The sequence below is a fragment of the Eutrigla gurnardus genome (genome assembly GCF_963514095.1).
Source record: "Eutrigla gurnardus genome assembly, chromosome: 12".
Taxonomy (NCBI): Eukaryota; Metazoa; Chordata; class Actinopteri; order Perciformes; family Triglidae; genus Eutrigla; species Eutrigla gurnardus.
The window spans coordinates 18,185,390-18,207,172 of NC_139926.1; the positions used below are offsets into that span (position 1 = coordinate 18,185,390).

The 21,783-nt window shown below is 44.3% G+C and overlaps 3 protein-coding genes across 3 annotated transcripts in view; 1 reads left to right on the forward strand and 2 right to left on the reverse strand.

Moving 5' to 3' along the window:
• The window catches only part of col8a1a (collagen, type VIII, alpha 1a), a 30,589-nt gene extending 29,641 nt beyond the window's left edge, over window positions 1-948 (reverse strand). Inside the window, exon 1 of the mRNA XM_084022345.1 lies at window positions 893-948. The gene's annotated coding sequence lies outside the window, so the exon portion shown is untranslated. The remainder of the gene's footprint in view (window positions 1-892) is intronic.
• A 31-nt stretch (window positions 949-979) lies between these two features.
• Window positions 980-18,362, forward strand: dcbld2 (discoidin, CUB and LCCL domain containing 2). The gene is made up of 15 exons (XM_084022346.1): window positions 980-1,242; window positions 3,546-3,770; window positions 4,974-5,111; window positions 9,233-9,284; window positions 9,383-9,455; window positions 11,604-11,737; window positions 11,844-11,884; window positions 12,310-12,525; window positions 13,606-13,730; window positions 14,844-14,988; window positions 15,085-15,231; window positions 15,311-15,404; window positions 15,488-15,537; window positions 15,627-15,761; window positions 16,273-18,362. Exons 1-15 carry the CDS (start codon window positions 1,140-1,142, stop codon window positions 16,689-16,691), a joined length of 2,097 nt encoding a protein of 698 aa, XP_083878472.1. The 5' UTR covers window positions 980-1,139; the 3' UTR covers window positions 16,692-18,362.
• Window positions 18,349-21,719, reverse strand: tmem30c (transmembrane protein 30C). Its single transcript, XM_084022347.1, has 7 exons — window positions 21,184-21,719; window positions 20,827-20,943; window positions 20,444-20,551; window positions 19,900-19,990; window positions 19,672-19,818; window positions 19,387-19,599; window positions 18,349-19,184 (listed from the first exon to the last, which is right to left on the reverse strand). The coding sequence occupies exons 1-7, from the start codon at window positions 21,379-21,381 to the stop codon at window positions 18,997-18,999; spliced, it is 1,062 nt and encodes a 353-aa protein (XP_083878473.1). The 5' UTR covers window positions 21,382-21,719; the 3' UTR covers window positions 18,349-18,996.
• Between the last annotated feature and the right edge of the window lie 64 nt (window positions 21,720-21,783).

Here is a 21,783-nt window from a genome sequence, read left to right on the forward strand (position 1 = left end):
TGCATCACATCATATTACCTTGAACTGGTAAATTAGCCATTTAGAAGAGACATGCATTTGATAAATCACAACTTAGTTTTATGTATGTGTTATTGAAAATTATTAGTTGACTTTAGACGGATCAAACAAATGCATTTAGGAGGAATGATCAGGACTTCTCATTCTTTTCATTTCTTCTCATCAGTTGTACATTTAGGTGGAGTTAACAGGCTGGACAGGTTTTTACTCTCGGCAGTAAAACAAACAGAACGTACGCTTCATAGTGAGAGAAGGATACAAGTATCATAACAGACAAAACATTAAGGCTCCAAAGTATGGAAGCCCAGTTCTGCCACTGTCACAATAAAAGTGAAACTTTATGAAAATAATGACTTAATATATAAAACAAAATTACTTAATATTGCAAGATATTGACTTAGTATCTCAAAATAATGAGAAACATTCTCAAAATATTGACTTATCTCAAATAATGAGAGATCTTGTCATAATATTGACTATAATATTGACAAAAATAAGGAGAAACCGTGTCAAAATAAAGACTTAGTATCTCAAAATAATGAGAAACATTGTCAAAATATGTATTTCTTTGAGATACTAAGACAATATTTTGAGATAGAATGTCATTAATTAAAGTTTTTTTCCCCCTGAGAGTGGCAGAAATGGGCTTCCATACAAATGTGAACTGCACATATAAATGTTAAATAAAAGTATGTGGAAGAAATTCAACAAAATCTCCCCGACCCAGTCTTTGGGAATGACAGGTTGAGACCACTTGGGGGACTCGGGTCTCCCAGTCCCGGATCGGGGGGAGGAGCCTCGGTGGAGGAAGTAGCTCGCACCGCTTGGATGTGTGTGTGTGTGTTGTGTGTGTGAGTGTGTGTGGAGCAGTTACCTCCATAGTGAGAGTGTCGCCAACCACTGGATTGTTAAAACGACAAGCAACACACACAAAAAAAAGAAAAGAGAGCGACATCCTCGGGGGTGGGGGGAACCACACGCGGACTCGACTCTCGAGGATTAGTTTCTGTATCCGACACCAGGACCAGCAGCACCCACCTTCTCCAATCCTCGGTACAGGTTGAAGCGGTGCAGCTCGGTCCAGAAGCGAGCTTTACCATGCATTCGGACTGCCGGCTGCTATGGGCAGAGCGGTAATGGTGGGCAGGGAACCGACAGGGACCGGGGTTCTCGTCCTGTCGATCCTCATCATTCTCACCGCGGAGAGCTGCCGAGCCCAGAAAGGTTGGTGCCCCCGCCGCGGTGACACCCGGAGGAGCCGAGTGTTAACAACACGCAGCCACACGCGGCCATGCTGCTTTTTTTTTTTAAAGAAAGTGTTTTTGTACACGGGGTGTTGAATGTGTTATCGTGCTCCAGACTTTTAAAATCCTACCTTACATGGCCGTGTGCACGCGCAACCAACGCTCGCTCGGTTTACGCCGCCGCCCGTCACGCTGGAACCCGGGCTGTGTGGTTAAAGAAACCAGGCGAACTGGTTCGAACGGTTGACCAAACGAGCTCGCGCAGTAATAACGGCTGCTCGCTTCGGTTGGAACGCCACGCGCTCGGTGGCTTATTTAAATGTCCTGGTGTGTTTTTTTTAATGGGAGTTTTTAAGACGACGACGCTTTTTTTTTAGGAGCTCGTGGCCTTGTTTCTCGCTCCAGGTAGCTCCGGTTTTTTTCTACCAAACGCACCGCGAGTTCACGTACTGTCGTCATAGCGAGCTCCATATGTTTGAATTGTCGTAGCTTTACTTTACAAGACGTGAATGTGCGTGTTTGGCAGGTTTTTTTAGGAGCCCCCCAACACACACACACACACACACACACACACACACACACACACACACACACACACACAGCCTCAACCTCAGGTGGTTGGGGGTGGGGGCTGTAAAAAAAAAAATCAAAACACGTGGACGCATTTGTCATAACTCTGCATTTTATGCACACACATCATATGTAATCTTCCTCTTTAAAGTGTGATGATGACGAGCAGCAGGGGTGGGTTAGAGTTGTTGTTTCAGAGCTCCAGGAAGGTAATCTGACCTCAGGCCAGTTTGTTCAGCATTTTGGGGAGTCCCAGCCTTTTTGTTTTTGTCCCGTTCATCTGGACGGTGTCCGCTGAGAGCCTCTTGCGTAACTCCAGGCCCACAGAAGATCCACTAAAGGACCACGAGGCGTGACTGAGTGATATCTCAGAGTCCACAGCATCAGCACACAGTCTTTATGACAGCTCAGGCGACACACAACAACTAAAACATGGTTTTAACTGCCACGAATGAGGGAAATCGGATATTGTGTAGTCTTTGCAGCACACCCAAATGTTTTTACGATACATTTGGCTTTTACTCAAATAGTCCTGATGTGTTCCACCTACAGTCTGATTTACCCCGGGTATAAGGAGTTAGAACTAGATAATATTTTACATTAGTGTTAAAGAAAAACTTCTTTTTAATTTTAAGTAGTAATATTTGTGTATGATAACTGGGGAAGCCTCTTCAAGTGTTGAAACCATGGCGACCCAGTTCACGACGGGCTTGGTCCATAGGAGAGATTATCTCGAACAAGTAAATCAGCCATTTCAAAGGGATGTTAGTTTGATAAATCACTGTTTTATTCATGTGTTATTGAAAACATATATGCATTTTAAATACTTAATAAGCGACAAAATTAATTTAGTTGGCGTTAACGGGTTCTCGTTTGTTCCCTCTCATCAGTTAAACAGACAGAATGTACGCTAGCCTTTCATATTAGATTATAAGTAGGCTACAAACATTACAACAATACGAACATTCAGGCTCCCTTGTGTGGCTGAGAAGTGTACTGCAGATATAAATGTTAAAAATCAAAGACTATGGAAGAAATTCCACTGACCAAAGCCATTTAGAGTTATCTAACGCTACAATCACAATCGATTCTGGGTTCTGTGTCTTGTTGACGGGAGTAGAACTGGCAACCCTGTGATTTATGGCTGAATCACTGTTATATACCACTCACACTTTAATTTAACAGAAACGCCCATTCGATCCACTTGTTGCTTTAACCTGTGGAAAATAAATAAATCCTAGAACACACAAAGCTGCATTAAGGAAACAGAAAAAAAGCAATGTTTGTCTTTATTACACTGCCGAATCTAAAGTAGTGTTTCTGAGAATTTATGGATGTACTAGAAGGAGCTCTTAAGTAGAGTCCTCTCTCAACATATGGTAGTTAAAGTGGACAAATACGAGAAACAAGAGACTTTTAAGACATAGGTGGTGTTATTTTATATATATTTTTATTATGCAAACCCCATGAAAGAAAGCTGAACTTTTGATCTCTGCTCCGTTTCAGTACTATGAACGGTGCCAACATCCTGAAACAGCCGATCGATAATCGAGTGTCTCAGCCAATTTTTTTGCTCTTTTTCTACAGATAACATGACGTTTACCGCCTTTTAATTTCCATTCTCTTGGTGATTTAAGTTGCCTCATAAATGTCAAGGCTTGTGTGCTGTATTGGCGGAGCCTGAACCTCGTTTGTGTTTGTGGTGTCCTGCAGGTGATGGCTGTGGCCCCAGCGTGCTTGGCCCCAGCAGTGGGACTCTGTCCTCCCTGGGTTACCCGGGGACATACCCCAACAACACGGTGTGCGAGTGGGAGATCAGCGTGCCCCGCGGCCACAGGGTCCACTTCCGCTTCGCCGAGCTGGACATAGAAGACGGCGACTGCCAGGTCAACTACCTGCGCCTCTACAACAGCGTTGGACCCCAGCGGAGCGAGATTGGTGAGGGTGGCGTGTTGAAACAGGACTTATTTGTAGGGGGGTTGGAATATGTAAAATGTGTTAAACATGTATGACTGTGCAGCCTGAAGTGATACTTATCAGATCTTTACCAATAGCCCACCATTCAGCTCTAAAAACACATTATTTTATGACATTCTCTACTATAACATTGTTCATGACAGTTGAAATATGATTTTTTCCCCAGTATTTATTTAATTTCATGGTATAAGAGTACTGCATTTATAATATTTCATACTATTCCAATATCCTCAGCATTATTCAAACATTCCTTTTTTAGCTTACCTCGTTGATTTTCATGAATTTAAATAAGCCCATTACTTTCTTTTATTTATGGTGCAACATAAAAATCTCTCCAATACAAGTGCTTCTTTACTGCAATACTTTCTCTCTCCAAATTATTTGTTTACACAATTATTAAGACATCAAGCGTCTGCATGACGCCAGAGTTACACTGGAGCACGTAAACGTACCTGCAGAGAGTTATAAAAATTAAGCTAAATATCGATACGATTTGATTCCTTCAGGGCAAATCTCACTTCACTTTGACTCTGTTTGAGGTGATTTGAATGAATAAAATATGACATATAAGACAAAATTATTTTTTGAAATGCTCTGGCTGAGTGTAAGTACATTCATGCGTAACATATTTTGGTTTTAAAAACATTGAATTTAGTTTCCTCAGGGGTTTTTTAGAAAGTCTTGAATATTTTACAAAAGGCAGCCTGAGAAATGAAGCCAACACATAAGTGAATGTTTAACAGCCTGGTGCAAAATATATCCTCGTTCATAACAACTGTATCGTTTTATTAATATGTAATAAATTATATTAAGGGTTAACGATGGGCATAATTGAGGGCGTGGCCGTCTCAGGTAGCCTCTGCAGCATCACCCCGACCTGCTTCAGCTCCACCAATGATGCACCTCTCATGCTCATTTTACAGTCACTACCAGGCTTTGAGATTCACAAAGACCCCTCAGAAGCTGAGGCGTGACATCCTTCCTTTCTATATTTTCTCTGGTCTGCCATTAACCCAGTTTGTTACACCAACCAGCAAACAAGGATTCTTTCAGCACTTAATATCCGATGTATAATTTCTCATCTCGTAAGATTTGCTGTTGAATATATTAAAACCAAACAGGCCGACTGTGACTGACTAGACTCTGTCCTGCGCCGTTTCACAGTGAAGTACTGCGGCTTGGGTCTCAAGGTCAAAGAGCTGATCGAGTCCACCGGCAACCAGGTCACGGTCCAGTTCATGAGTGGGACCCACCACACCGGCCGTGGATTCTACCTGTCCTACTCCACCAGCGAGCACACAGGTAACAAGCTCCCGGCTGCTCCGCATGTCCGTGTGTCGCCCGTGTGTCGTGTTTGTAGCTGGATGGTTGTGCAGTTTGGGGTTTTTCTGACACTCATAAGGAATTGTAGAAATTCCTGCTGCCGTGTTTCGTCCGGTGCTGGGATTTTTTGTTGAAGTTGAAACATGAAATTATGAAGATTGGAGAAATGTTTTCACGGTGTCTCCCTCTACCAAGTGTGCTTATTTGCAAACATCAGTGGATTTGGTGTAATATGTAAAGTGGTGATCATGTGGTGCATCCATACCGGTGAGGTTGTAAACTTGCTGCCATGCAACACTTTGAAGGCTAAGATTTTCCAATTAACACACCACTACTGGTGGAAAAAGTTAATTATCACCAAAAATCGTCCAGGTTAGACAGTTCCATGACTTTATTGAGGGAAAAAGGTTGGTGTGAAGCCTTGTTGCTATAGTCATCACAAAGAAAATCTGAATCAGTGCATCTTTAGTAAACTGTAAGCTTGTTTCTCTCTCTGGGATCAGTTTCCAGGTGACTACATGGTGGATCAGCTCTAGATCAGGTTTTTCCGGCTCGTTTAGGGATCGAACCGCCCAGGAAGGAAACGCAACATGACATGTGTTTGATAAAATGCCCTTTTGTGTTTATGCTGTTCTCTGTTTCCAGCGGTGCTGCTCTTGCATGTCAGGGCCAACCTATATTACTGCAGCAAAGACGATGAGACACATTTTCCAATTATCCTGTTGGCAAACACCGTGTCTGCAGCTCCGAAATAGGAGGAGGGGGAGGGGGCAACATTTAAAGATGACTTGAGTTGAGTGTCTGCAGCTTGGCGATAACTGTGCCCGAGGGCACATGAGAGGAGCGTTTACAACGTGGCGTCTGCTCACCATTGAAGAGGGCACTGGAAACACGCGGGAGAGATAAAGAGCTGCGAGTCGGCCAGTCTGGTCGGCCACATATCTGGAAGTCCAGCTGCAGCGTGCGGGGGCATCGTCTCATGTTCTAATAGGAGCAGACGCCGCTCAATGGAGGCGAGTGGCACCAGCAGATGTGTTTGCGTGACCTCTTCTCAACCGTCGATATGTCTGGGTTTGGTCACGTTGCTGTTTTTACAGCCTCCGTGTCTGAGCGCAACAGACAAATTGTTTTATTGTTGGCTTGGCTGTATTTGTGGTTTTTAGTCGGGACTTTTTTTTTTCCAGCCGAGTGTCGCAGAAGATAGCTGAGAGGGATAGAGGAGAATGAGGACAGAGGAAGTCGTTTCAATTCAGTTTTTATGCATACAGCCCCAATATCGCAAAATTACAATTCACAACATCCTCTGTCCTTGGACTAGGGATGATATATGGATATCAGATCGTATCGTGGATCCGGATCAGAAAACGCCCGCCATAAGTCAACCCTGGGGAATTTTAATTATCGGGATAATCGCCAATATCATCACGAGTGTCTGGAAAGAGCCGTCTAGTTCCCCATCATGGCAGAAAATTCTAATCCTAATTATTATCATCTTGTGCCTCCGATGGACCCTTGCATCAGATAAAGTAACTAAAAAAAAAGCCTTTCACGGAGGGGAATACATAGAAGAAACCTCTGAGGAGGCGATGGACAGACGTGCAAATAGATGCCATGTGTACAGAATAAACAGCATAATAAAATTACAACATGGTAAATGCTTATGACGGAACTGACGCACATAATGAGAGATGTAATATCAGCTGTGGAGAGGAACAGCAACACGGGGCGAGAGAGGAAGTGAGAGTAATTGAGAGAAATGGAAAGTAATAATGTTTTGTGGTTTTAAATGGAGACTCTCTGTTCCTGCTACGAGCTGTTGACCTTTCTCTAATGTGATGTCGTATGTTAAAGTGTGTCTGATTGGCTGCTCCGGCCGTCCACGTCGGGAGGAGGTCGGATGTTAGATGGGCGTGTCAAACAAACACAAGACTGATCACATAAGAATATGATTAAAGTGATTGTAGGGAGTTTTTTTTTAATGCATTTTAAAAGTGATTAAGTTACTCTAGTTTGGAATGACAATAGACAAATAGTCTCTTACAAGTTTATTTCATTATAGCAGAGGTAAAACAAATGAAAAATCATAACAATATGCAGGTTTAGTTACAGGCTGGCGCATTATTTATTATTATTTTATGACTCAAACGCCCTTCAATATGGTCAGAAACCCATTTTTCTTTTCATCCTTATCCAATAAACTCCAGGCTTATTGTCTTATATCAGCATAATGAGTGATATGATTGAGATGGATCATTATGAGTTAACTGATGGTGGTTTGCCTCTAATAGCCTTCACTTTTGTACATGAGCTCAGAAAACGTTCCTTTTTATTTGTCATCATAGATATTGACCTCGGTTATGTGTATGCTCTAAGCCTTTTGATTTATGTTGTAGTCTATTATTAGTTGAATATTGATGCATACATGCTATATGCACATATTACTTTCAACACAAGTCTGAATCGATCGGCGTCAGATTAACAGATTTATACATTTATCATCTCTTTATCACTCTTTGAGTCAACAGAGATGAAATCAAAGACCCGACTTAACGTCCTGTTATTTGACACCTTTACTCCGTCGACAAGATTATTAGTCTTTATTATGTCAAATGAGGAAATTGATGCGGAAATGAGCGAGGCGTGTTTACTTCCAGCTGTTAATGCTGAAATGGATAGCGTGTGGTTTTATAATATAATGTGGCAAAATGTTCAGGCAGAGATGCATTATAATCAATTCATTGACGAAATAAAAGAGAGCCAAGTGATGTTTACCCAGGATGGTAAACAAATTAAAAGACAATTATTCTGTTCAGTCTGTGAAAGATATTTCAGTGTGCCAACTGAATAATGATTTATCAAAGTTAGGGGTTTTCTGTTGATCAGCTCATACTATAGTATACTGAATACAATGATTGACACTGATTTCAACAAATACAAAATAACTCCAGACTTCAGTGTTCTTCACAGAGAACTTGAATAAAACACTGTGAGAAAATGTTTGGTGTCAAAAAGTCTTTCTACTCGCCGCCAAGCTTCAGTACCGGCCAGATTGATAATTGATGGTGCAGACGTTGTGAGACACTGCAGCCAATTCTGAAATGCATTTCCTCTCCAGTGAGAATGGCGTTGTCACCGTGTAATGGTGACTTCAGACGGCCGCGCTCCCTCATGTGGAACATTTACAGATAACCCGATAATTGCAGCCACAAGAGGGGGAGGAGGGCAGCGGCGTGAGAGCAGGAGGGTAATCATTCTGTCTAAGTGGTCGTCTCGGTAAAACTGAATCACAAACAAGGACCCCCATCCGGGTTTTCCCCCCACAAAGGACTGATGTGTGCTTTTTTTCGCGTGGTGTAACTGATTGCGCAGACGAGCGTGGGAGGACAGTTTGCACAGCTAAGTAAATCAGTCATGATGGCGGCGGCGGTCGGTCATTTTGGTATTTGTCAGTTTGAGTCACTGGTTAGTTTCCCAGATAATGTTGCTTTCTGATAAATGTGGTGGAGACCCACTGCAGACTGACCACCACCACCACCGCTGCAGGGTTACATCAGCAGCAGCCCACAGCATCCTGTCATATGTGGTGTGTCTCATTGCTAGGGGGGAAAAAAATGCTCATGTCGCCCAAACATACATCCATGTTTGGGCTGCCTGACTTTGAACTGAAATCAATAAAATGATCGGGAATATTTGTTTGGGTTTTCTTAGAAGTTTGCCTGTTTCTTCTATTTGTTAAATAATTAAATAAGAACTGGAAGGATTAGTTTGGCATAAACAATGATCAGATTTCTGCTTTTCTCTGGTACTAATTGTGACACACCGGATAAATTTATAATGAATCAGTAATAGTAATAGTTAGCTGCTAGGGCAGTTAGGAGAATCACTTTCGACCGAGCCAATTATAAAAATCTGTCTGTTGGATAATCTGCTAATTTCGATGACTCCGCTTTTTTTACTTTAAATAACAGCTGATGAAATATGTGAATCACCTGGAAAAGATTGGAGGATCTTGCGTCGCCAGAGGGAGAAACCAAAAGGGGGGGGGGGGGTGTGTATGTGCATAGCAACCAGTTCTGACACGGTTTGTTCGCCTTTTGCAGATCTAATCACCTGCCAGGACAAAGGGACTGATTTCCCCGAGGCAGAGTTCAGGTAAATAACGTTTTTTTTTTGTGTGTGTGTGTGTGTGGATATTTGTGTACTGATCGGGCCGTCTGATATTCATCGTGTGTTTGTCGCTCTCTTTGTAGTAAATACTGTCCAGCAGGCTGCTTGACATCCACCGAGGAGATTTCTGGAACGATACCCAACGGATACAGAGAGGTGAGGACACGGCGTATGAATGTGGTTTTAGTGGCGGCTCACATTTCCAGGTGCGTCACCTGATGTTTGGTCACATGATCCGGCCAGACCGCCAGCATATGCTTACTCGTGTTGTCATGGCGTCGCTCCGTTATTTATTTTTCCTTTCTGTTGTGGTTCCTCTTTTTCTCCCTTGTGCGAAACGGGCCTCTGCTCCGTGGTATGCGAGTCCTGGACTGATGACCTCACAGCACCCCCGCTGCGCGTGAGGTCATGGGCGCAGAGTCTCTGGCTGATGACTTCATGCTCGGAGCTTTTGTCGAGGGGGAAAGGGGGGGGGGGTGTTGCTGGCCGATGGGAGGATTGGGAGGAGCGGTAGGGTGTGCTTCGGGGAGCGAGGTGCCCCACAGGAACAGAGGAGGGGCAGGGTCAGCGGGTGAAAGGGAGGTGAGATAATAGTTTGGCCGAAAATAATAAGCCTCTAATCCAGTCCAGCTGCAAGAGGGCGCTGAGCAGAGCTGCGTGCTGAGTGTGTGGGACAAAACGCTGGAGAGAACCTCCGCTTTGTATACGTGCAAGTGATTCATTCATGCTTGTGTGTGTGTGTGTGTGTGTGAGACCAGGCCGTAATATTATGGTGATTGTGGAAGCATACTTCAGTCAGCCACACCCACATCAGACCGTGCAACTCACTTTCTCTTTTGTATTTAAATCTGGATGTGATCCGTGTTACTGGTTTGGTTTTTTGAAATTTCCACATCCCACATATCATATTCCTGTGAGTGTGAGTGTGTGTGTGTGTGGTTTTGTGTGTGTTAGCGTGGTTTCCTCTGTTGGAGGCAGGGTGCGGCGGTTTGGAGCAGAGCTTTGTGTTTGTGTTAGTGGTTTGGTATGGCGCTCTTTAGGATGTGGCGTGTGTTTTTTGGGAAGTTTAAGAGTCACGGGGCAAGTGTTGATTGCTCGTGGGTCTCTCTCTCTTGTGTGCGTGTGTGTGCGCATGTGTGTGTGTGTGCTTACTTGCCACTCTGTGGGTCACCAGTGTTTTCCCACAATCCTCTCAGCTGTGAATTCCAGTGTGGGTCTTTTCCAGTAATAAAATTCCAGCTAGCTCCACCAGCTGTTCACAAGAATGGAGCTCGTGAGCAGAATCGTTGTTTTTTTTTTTTTTTGGTCCATTTCTCAGTGATGCGGCGGCAGGTTTGGACTGGAATGCAGCCAGCAGTGAATCATTACCGTCGGTGCCCCTCAGTATCCTCTCTGCAGAGAAGTGACATCATGCTGACTCATCAGCCCCTTTATCGGCCGCGGTCTGAAGGTTGAGAGCTTGTCCTTCCGGGATCGCGCTGTAAGACAGTACTGCCTGTTCCCAGCAAATGCACCTCGGTTTGAGTTATTAAGAACTATGGAACTAGTCGCCTGGCTAGTCGTGAACAAGAATAGTAGTTTGTTTGTTTTGGCAAATACAGCTCATTGAATACAAATCAACTACTGTTTTTAATCACATTAATGTGTAAAAGCCCAATATGATGGTCTGGATCAGTGATTTACAACGTGGCCCACACAAAGAGCGACCCACAAGCCTTGAGACCACTAGTGTTCACTCAGGCTGCAGAAGAGGCATCAATATTAGGCCTCTGGGTGGGAATTTTGTTAAAGTTAAACTTTTTAGTGATCTTCCTTTTCACCCCCGTCTGTTTTGTCTCAAAGTCTGTTGTCGGTGTAATTAATGTTCACGGATCATCAGATGCGGTGGGATTTTGCAAGAGTGGGAAAAGAAATCGATTAAAAAAATTAACTAACAAAACAAAATGTTTTTTGAAATACGTTTTTGCAAGTTAAGCTTGGTTTAATGTAATCTTTGGTCTTAGATTTGCCTTCGTGTATTAACATTAGTATCAGTTTAACTTTTTCAAATCATTTTAATGATATAATATTATGCTCTAATGACATAATTTGCCACACCACCTTTATTGGCTCACAGGGGACTAATGTGTACTCATTCACAAATCCATTTAAAATCGAAAAAATCGAACCTCAATGATCATAATGGAATTTTGAGACACCCAAAGATTCCCACCCCGAGGAAATTTACTTAGAAGCGCCGTTTGTTGTAACAGAAAAAGTGCATAACCAGCATCATCTCATCTCATCTCTCTTTTCATCCGGCAGTCCTCTCCGGTGTGCGTGGCAGCCGTCCATGCCGGCGTGGTGTCCAACGCCGCGGGAGGGAGGATCAGCGTGGTCAGCAGCAAAGGCATCCCTCACTACGAGGCCACGCTGGCCAACAACGTCACTTCCACTGGGTGAGACGGCCGCGAATATCAGACACATTATAATCAGATTATAAAAGTAATCATGTGTGTTTTTTATTTACTTGATCGTCTTCTAATCCCACACTTCTCTCCTCAGAGGAACTTTGTCAAACAGCCTCTTCACCTTCAGGACCAACGGTGGGTTTTCTTTCTCTCATGAAGTATTGTTTGTTTTATTTGTCCCGTAAATATGTTTGTGTTGATATGCAGAACAGGAACCTGCTGGAAACCAGTTTTTAAACTGAGTCGGTCCCGCTTAACGTTTAAACTTTCCTGTATAATAAATGGAAGAAGCACCAGTCGGAGCTGTGAATGGAATTATTAACCGCAGCATCCGCAATGAATCGAGTGTAAATCTTAGCCGTAATGTCATTTTATTAGGTCTGCAGCAGAGAGTCTGGAATGAATTACCTTCTTTTTTACACCTGCTCCCAGTTCAAACTTGACTGCTGCTCTAATGCAACTGAATTAATTAAGTTAAATTATTTCCGCTTCCTAAATCTCATTCACTTTCCCCAAGTACTTCACGTTGCCGTCGGTGATGGCGTTTCTGTGTCCCGCAGGCTGCTACGGGACGCTTGGTTTAGAGTCGGGCGGCGTTGCGGACACTCAGCTGTCGGCCTCGTCCGTGTGGGAGTGGAACAACAACATCGGGCAGCACAGCGCCTGGGCGCCTTCGGGGGCCCGGCTGAAGAAGGACGGGCTGCCCTGGGCCGCGTCTCAGAGCGACCAGCAGCAATGGCTGCAGGTCGACCTCAAGAGGGAGAAGAGGATCACAGGTACACAACTACAAACACACACACACACACACACACACACACACACACACACACACACACACACACACACACACACACACACACACTCACACTCGCTGGAAGGACCAAACAATAAAAACTCTTCATTTGACAATAACTATTTGCTGGATTGCCAAGACGTTTTGTAAAGATAATAATGGTGCCCAGAGGACAAAACCTTAAGTGATGCCCTGACTTTTCCTCTAGCGCCACCAGCAGGTCATTTTGGGCTTTTAGTGCAACATCACAAAGTCATGTTTCCCCTCAGGATGAATAGTAATCAGGTGATTCCGATTAATCACCATGATCTGGTTAATTGTCAAGACGATGTTTGGCTCGTTTTCCCATTCATGTATAAAATAATTATTATTGTCGCCCCGTCAGTTTCAGAGTGGCATTCCCCGCATATGACTAGGGCTGTACCAAACGGCTCAAAGCTTTGAAAGCTACCATTAACCTTCAAAATAATTGTTATTTATAACCTACAATAGTCCAGCTTCTATTCACCTCTCTCTGTCACTTTCTCACACACACACACGCACGCACGCACGCACACACACACACACGCACACACGCACACACGCACACACGCACACACACACACACACACACACACACCGTAAAAAGATAGATGTCATCATTTCCAAAATGCACAACATGTTATCGACTCCACCGCCGGTGTTAACGGAGCGGTCCAGCTGTCTGTCTGCGACCTCGCCTGCCGGAAAATAAAGTCAATGAATCAATACACAGGCCGACAAACGCCGTTGCTTTTGTTCCCATGGAGACGACGTGAACAGTATTTTGGTTCAGTGAAGTCTGCAGTCAGTCAGACAGGTGAAGGTTAGTGAGCCGCTGACAGACAGACAGGCAGACAGGCACGAACCACTAATTACACCCTTATAATCACAGTAACACACAATCAAACTGCTGCTATTATCACGAGCATTAATTACGTAGACGCTCCGGGTATTGGTATCTATTGGGGCGTCAATAGGAGAATAAATATGGAAAACAATATTTATTACATCCTCCTCTTGTCCCTGCTGTCCATTCATCTAGGTATCTCAACAACTGGGTCCACCCAGAGAGAGTACCAGTACTATGTGTCAGCGTACCGGGTCCTGTACAGCAACGACGGCCAGCACTGGTTCACTTACAGGGAAGCAAATTCTACACAAGAGAAGGTAATGCAAGCACCAAATCAATAAACCCTATCTGCTCAACAATTACATCATGGGCTTTTAGTGTGTGTGTGTGTGTGTGTGTGTGTGTGTGTGTGTGTGTGTGTGTGTGTGTGTGTGTGTGTGTGTGTGTGTGTGTGTGTGTGTGTGTGTGTGTGTGTGTGTGTGTGTGTGTGTGTGTGTGTGTGTGTGTGTGTGTGTGTGTGTGTGTGTGTGTGTGTGTGTGTGTGTGTGTGTGTGTGTGTGTGTGTGTGTGTGTGTGTGTGTGTGTGTGTGTGTGTGTGTGTGTGGGGGGGGGGTCTTTCCTTCAAATTAGTCCAAATGGACAAAAATGTCACTTTAAAAGGCTGCAGGGGGACATACTTGGACTGTTTCCATAGCAACTGGTATTGACTAAGAGATGTTTATGGCAGGAAATGATAGCAGTCAGTGGTTTGAGTTAAGTGCTGTGGTAGACAAGCCGGGACACTTGGGCATTAATAATGAATGGATATGGATTTCGTGGCTGGGTTGTTGGGATGGAGCTGCTCTCTGCTGCTGGATTCTCACAGCCTCTTACTCACTATGTCTACATGCACGCTGCTACTATTCTGGTCAAAGGCATATTTTTTCCCCCCGAATTAGGCCTTACTCCAAATGTATTGCTTTGGGTGTGATGTGCTGACATTATTCAGGTTCAGGGGTGTTCTTTGGACGTGCATACGGTGCATTCAGGGTGGTTTGCCTGGTCTCTTGCCTGTTTACGGTCACTTGTGTGTTGTACACACACCAGCTAACTAGATATCAGTTTGCAAGCATGCGAACTGATAAGGACGTACATCATGCAGATGTTTTTTATTCATTGGAGTATACATAACTGCATGTAAAGGGGAATATTAATTTATTAGCTAGGTAAAAAGGTTTGTAGGAACATTATTTATTTTAAATAACAGATTTGTAATCATGTTAACAGACGTCGTGGAGGAAAGATATTAGCTTGCCAATAAGGAAAATAATCAGTTTGTGGCTTGTAGTGCATTTGTTCAGTCTTCTCTGCTGGTGTTCTTTTTCTAAAACTTCTATAGTTTAGGTTTAAATTTGTGTCAGAAATAAGAATTTGTTCTCATCTCATGGCAGGTTTTCCAAGGCAACACCAACTACCTGCAAGAGGTGAGGAATAACTTCATCCCCCCAATCGAAGCCCGGTATGTGAGGATAAATCCGACTCGATGGCAACAGAGGATCGCGCTCAAGTTTGAGCTGCTAGGCTGCCCGATACCAGGTCGGCAGGAAGAGTTGATTTGAACATAAACCATTATACAACGTTAGAAGTTCCTGCTCACTTCTAAATGTTCTGTCCTGAAAATGTTTTTCCCAGTGAGGTGGAGGCCAGAGCCGAGGACCAGGCTTTTACCCCCTCGGCATACCCCACCTCCTGCAGGTACAAAAAAGCCACCGCACCTCGGCGAAACCACACACACCCCGGACATCAGGAACACCACGATGCCTCCGCTCACCGGCAAAGGTACGTGGGACGTTTGAAAATGTGTTTGATCCCAAACACACGTTTCTATCTGATGTTGATTTGGCATTCCTGCTCTTAGATGTGGCGCTGGCAGCAGTTCTGGTCCCCGTGTTGGTCATGGTGCTGACTGCTCTCATCTTGACTGTGGTTTGTGCTTGGCACTGGAGGAACAGGTATGTATTATAATCGTGCAAAGAAAAGTACAAAAAAAAAATCCCTTTTCGAAAGCTTGAGTTAATTATTTTTGTCTTCGTAGGAAAAAGAGCTCTGAAGGAACATATGATCTCCCTCACTGGGACCGCAGCGGTATGTCACCCGAACGCAGCACAGGCTCATAGTTTGGTGAGTTTGCCGGTCTTCAGCTCACTGTGAATGTCATTGTGCTTCTGCTGCAGACTGGTGGAAGAGCATGAAGCAGCTGCTGCCCTCCAAGATGGTGGAGGCCGAGGATTCAGTGCGGTACAGCAGCAGCGAGGTGGGCCGGCTAACGGGGAGAGGGGCTGTACCCAGACTACACGCTGAACCGGCAGGTAAATAATAAATGATCAAGCAGCCGAGTGCTCCTACTGGTGTGTTGAGGTTTCAGCTGTTATTTAAAAAGGTACCCTTTGGTGTTTTACTTGAAAAAAACAGTTTATTTTAAATTCAGTGTTCGTCACAAAAATGCTAGTTTCCTGATGCCACAACAACCAAAGTGTTGTTGCGTTTCCAGCCTTGCAAAACCTTGATTTTAATGTTGTGAAATCACTTTTTACACAAGCTTGTGGTCGTCTTCTCCTCCTTCAACAATCCTTCATTTAATAGAACATTACAGCCACCTACGCTGGGATACAGACTTGCCTGAAAACAAGGAATGTCATCCCACTGTTTTCGTTAGTTTGACGTGTTTCCTTTCTGGCCTTCCTCATAAAACATTTGGAAAGTAATGTTTTCACATCCACCATTACCATCTCGTAAAAAACGCTGTGTACCTTCGTAGGATTTTTCCACTAAAAGGTCGGTCTTCTCTAGAAACAACCAAACACTGTGCTCTCTCTGCAGAATATGCTCAGCCGCTGGTGAGCGGCGTTACAACGCTGGGTGCTCGGTCGACCTTTAAACCAGACGAGGGGCCCGACCCCGGATACTCCGATCCAGACCTGTACGACGCTCCCATCTCCCCAGACGTGTACCACGCCTACGCAGAACCCTTGCCAGCCTCGGGATCCGAATACGCCACGCCCATCGTGGTCGATATGGGCTGCCACCCATCGGGGGGCGCCTCTTTGAACCAGCCCTCCACCGTGTGCAGCTTCATGGGCGGCGGGCCGGCCTCCCTGCTCACACGGACGGACAGCAGCCATTCGGGGAGGTCGGCTTACGACACGCCCAAGAACGCCACGGGCCAGGTCACGCCCACCGAGGATCTGACCTATCAGGTACCTCAGAGCAGCACTCAGAAGCCGACGGGAAAGAGCTGAAGAGTCTGGATGCACATGGCCGTAATCTGCCCCTCGCTTGCCGACACAACCCAACAGACAAAAGAAGGGAGGGTTGTCACCGGGAGGAGGAGGAGGAGGAGGAGGAGGAGGTGTGAGCCCCGGAGCCTGGGCTCGAGTCTTGAATGAACACTACCTTAGCTTTAGATTCATCTGGAGATGTCTGTATTGCCTAAATGTTTCTGCATGGCCACAAATCTGCTTGTGTAGTGCCATTACAGTCCTATCACTGAAACCACAAAGATGAATGTGTTTGTGCCAGGTGTGAGAGGCGGAGACGGAGGGGGTGGACAGCGGGAGGAAAAAAACGGAGAAAGCCGACTACTATTTGATAAGACTTTGTCCCTGTTCTGTGATCCTTAGTAGTTCCTGCATTCTGTGAAACTGTGATTTCTATTCTTCTGTTACATACTCAACCAACAGAAATGTATTCATGAAATCTAAAGGGTTCTCTAACTGAATACACTGCATGTTGCATTAAGTGCCCCCACATCCTCGGTCAAGGGATTCCTCCTTTCTAGAGAAACTCTAGCGTTCCACGGTACGTTTTTGTCTTCGTTTTAAAAAGCATGACTTGAAATTGTGTATAGTTCTAGTAACCCCATTACTGCAAACCTGTTAAAACTCTCAGATGATTTACTGATATTTATTTTTTATTTCACATCCTGCTGATGAGGAGAAACTCTTTTTTTAAACAGCCCACCACTACCCTCACTGAACACACATCAAAGAATCGGTTGCACTGTTGTGGACGCCTTACTGACAATAAGTAGGTTTTTTTTCTTCTTTTTTTTTTTAAATGAACCTCGTCAGAGATGTTGAATGTTAACTTGAGAAGGCTAATCAGGAAGATCGATCCGGTGAAATTCACGGAGAAGATACTTTTTGTAAGATTGAAGACCAAATGTTGCCTTTTTCTGTGTTTGTTCTCAACAGAAACAACTGTCACAGATGTGCCAACAAGTTTAACCAAACATTACACAGCAGTCTTAATGTAGGGAACCCCGTTTTTAAAGGCCTAGTTAGTGGAAGCTTTAAAGAAAAAGGTACAGAAGAGAGGTAGATGGGTCAATCGGTTACAGCTGATCATTTCGTAGAGTTTCCTGTGTGTTTTTGTCCTGAACTTTTAGATTTTATTCGTGCATCATGGTGATTGTCTCGTGTGGAAATGGGTGTTTGATCTGTCCTTAATGCATTTGAGTGTTCCCTTCCTTGTATCTATGTGCATTAACATCTGTATGTGTGGTAAGCTGTTTCAATGTGTGTGTTTTTTGTTGTTTTTGGACTGGTTTTTGATGCGGCTCATAGTTGTATTTTAGGATGTGTTCAGTCGTTTGTCTGTAGCACCAGTTAGACTGCATTCCTCTCCTGTCCCACCTGTGGTACTCATCTGACCCAACGCTCTGTGGCGGGAGTGCAGATGGAGAAAAACAAAAAATGGAACAAGCTGCTTTAGAACTTTACAGAATAACAACCTCACCTCGGGGGGAGAGAGGGGCGTTATTCACACAGCTGTGCCACCAATCATGCTTTGATTCTGCTTAATAACCAAGGTGATCTACAGAGTGTTGGTGCTCCCTGCTCACAGAGGGATTGTGTTTATGTGGCTCTCACTGATTGTATATAGAGAAATAAAGAGTTTTTAAAAGAAAATGTTTTATTGCAATCTTCAGCTGTTGTCCTGACAACATTATAGTCCATAACAGAATCATGGTCTTATAATAACACCGCGGTGAACATGCCTACTAAACATCAGAATGTCCGTTATAATGAGATCATTTTTGCCATTTGCATTGTGCTGTAATTATAAAAAAAAAAACTCCACAAAATGACACCGTAGTTTACAAATTAGCATCACAGGGTTAGTCTCACAACTCTCTATTTTCATTCTTATCCAAGTGTAAACACTAGATGCACAGCCGTTACACCACAGACTGGATTTTAGTCCATTCTTAAAAATATGTCAATAAATATTAACAGTGCATGAACAAAATGGTGTGTTTAAAAAAAAAAAAAAAAAAATTCAAGTAAAATCAACTCTTAAAAGCTTGAAGCATGTGCTACTTCAGAGCAACATCACAATTTAAAACCCCCGACACGTGGGTCATTTAGTTCGCAAAGTAATCCCAACACATGAAAATCTCCTTAACCTTCGTTTGCTTGCATCAATGTTCTTGTCATTTTAGATTTGTCCTCTTTTTAAAAATGGTTCCTAAAGCATGAAAATCATCACTTTTCAGCTCGTTTTTTTTTTAACTCCTCAGCATCCCAGTGCACGTCTTACCCTTCATTCCTCCATGTTCTTCCCGTTCTTCCCAAACTTGCACCACGCCACCGTGAGGATGATGGCTATCACTAGGATCAGGCAGCTGGTTACGAGGTAAGCAATGGGCAGGAAGTGGTTCTGACCCCCAAACCAGGTCAACGTCGTCAGCACCACTTCCTTTCGGCCTCGGAAGTACTGAACAGGGAAGTCTGGAAAGCCGGAGGTCAAGGCTGAGAACTGATCACAAAGAGGAGCTCAATGGAAAAACAGCATCCTGTAGTCTTAAAATAGTCCATATGCTTGTGTTTAACAGCAGACAAGACAAAAGGAAAGCAATGCACACAATGGGACATGCACTTTGACCCACGCTAAAGTTCCCATGAGACACCTCTCAGAGCAGTGGAAGGATACTGTAGGAGATGTTGATGCTGTAGTTCCCTGCTGGCAGGCCCTTCGTAAAGGGCTTATTGCCTCGGTATAAAACCCCATAGAGCTTCTTGAAGTTGGGGAAGGCCGCCTCTCTCATCCACACGATCAGGTCGTCGTTGATGAAGCCGTTGTTGGTCGGGTCGAGGGTATCCAGCTCGTACACGGGCTCCTGCCAGTACAGAGGCTTCGCTGTGCCTACGCAGGAATCACAAAGTCAGACACGATGACGCCGACTTGATACCGTTTCCGTGTTTCGCCCCCACTTACCTTCGAACACTTGAGCCAGCGTCATGTTGCCGTCCCTCGGGTTGCGGTACTTGATGTTTTTGTCCGTGTACCAGGTGATGCCGTTCCGTAACAGAGGGACGGGCTCTGGAGTACCACCTGGTCTTTGATAGGTCAGAGTGAAGGAGTCTGGGGGAACACATGTGAGTTTAGAGGGGAGAGAGTGGAGGATGGAGGTGATGAGTGTGTGTTATGATGAGGGGTGCTTACCATTGAAGATGCTGTTGGCCACAGCACCACAGGGGGCGATGGGAAGTCCGTTCTGGTCCTTTGTAAACGGCTCGCAGTATGAACTCGGGTTCTGGTCAAGAAACAGGGTTAATGGTGAACACCTGGACGATTATTTAACAACGAAAAATAAACATGGAAGTACTCGTGTTCTAGGTATTTAATCAAATACAAATACTGACAAAAATTACTTCAGCACAATTTTGTGTATTTATGTACTTGAGTATCATTTTATACTACTTTTAGTATTACTTACTCGAGTAAGATTTTGAGTGCAGGACTTGAAAAAGAGTGTTTATACATTGTAGTATTCCTACTTTAATTTAATTAAAATACTTCCTCCACCACTGCATCTAAAGTGTACCATTTAGTTGCAGTATTTTATGTTGAAAAACGTAAAACGATGCTATTGTCCATCCATCAATTGTCTACCGCTTTATCCTGTATTCAGGGTCGTGGGGGGGCTGGAGCCAATCCCAGCTACGATGTTATTGTGATAAAATGAATTCAAAATATTATGGAGTACCTTTAAGTTTCTCTTCCTGCCGACCATCTGTCCATCATCTCTGGAGTCCATGTATCTGCGGAGGTTCTGATGGAAGTTGCGGAGGCCGTAGTAGAAAAAGACGTCTCCCTGGAACAGACACATCAGCAAAGGTCGGATTCCGTCTTTGACTGACTCTTCAGATTTACAGCGTGCACCAGAAATGAAAGCTCTGGGAATGGAGTGTGTAGGATTCTGACTTCATACTTGACCTTGGAATATAGCAGACGGAATAATCTTAACTCAAGGATCATTAAACAAGCTTTCCAGAGCTTTCAACCATTACGTAGGTGTCTCTAAAAAACAGCCTTGTTTACTTGAGATTGCTTTGTTGCACTTTGTTGCCGAACTAAGAGGTTGTTTACCTTGAATGCTTTCTCAATGGGAAACACCACCGTGCAGCTGCAGGGTTGTGCCGCGTTGCTCGCGTTTTGACGCTTTACAAAACATCTGTCACATGTCCCGGCCTCGGTGTAGTCGAGCTAAAAAAGACAGGAGAGTTCATTTAAGACGGTAATTCATTGCCATAAACTGTTCCCGTTTACACAACTCAAAACATAACCTTGGATCTTTCTACTCGTTGTCACTCCCTTTTTTTATTGCACATGAGGACATTCACTCTTCCTCCCTGTCCCTCTCACACATAGATAGTATACTGTGACAAATATTAAAAACATGACCCTACATAAGAAACTGCAACTTTCAGAAACACCCACACTCACCTTTATTTCCTGTGTGCTCTGCACGGTGAGAAGCAGCCACACTCCCAGCAGCATGCAGATCAGCGCCATGAAGTAGAAGAAGGGCAGCACGGTGTTAGCCGTTAGCATGGGAGACCAGGCGGGCAGCCTCTGCTGCTTGAAAGCAGAGTTGTCTGGCCTCCGAGCCAAGGGCCCAGACTCGCCCTTCACTTTGCCCATGAGAGGGGCCTTCGGTTGTGGACAGAAGAGGAACCGGAGACAGCTGGTGATCCGAAAAAGCACGTCAGAGACGGCGCTTGCTCTTTCTTCTCCTCCTGTTCTTTACTTCAGTGGTATCTTCCCCCGTACACACACACACACACACTCTCACTCTGCTTGCCAAGAGATTTTCCCAGCAGGCTTTGCAGTGCGGGGGTGACTGTTGTGGCCTGTTACTTATTAACCACAATTGTTTACTCAACTACCTCTTTCTGTTATGTGTCACTTCCATTTTTTCTATGTGATGTCCGGCGCTTCCTTCTTACAAAGAGACACAGGTTCCTGTGTGTTCACATCAAAATGACAAAACCTTGTAATATATCCGTAGTCTAATCTACTGTCAGGGACAATCTGTTGGTTCTG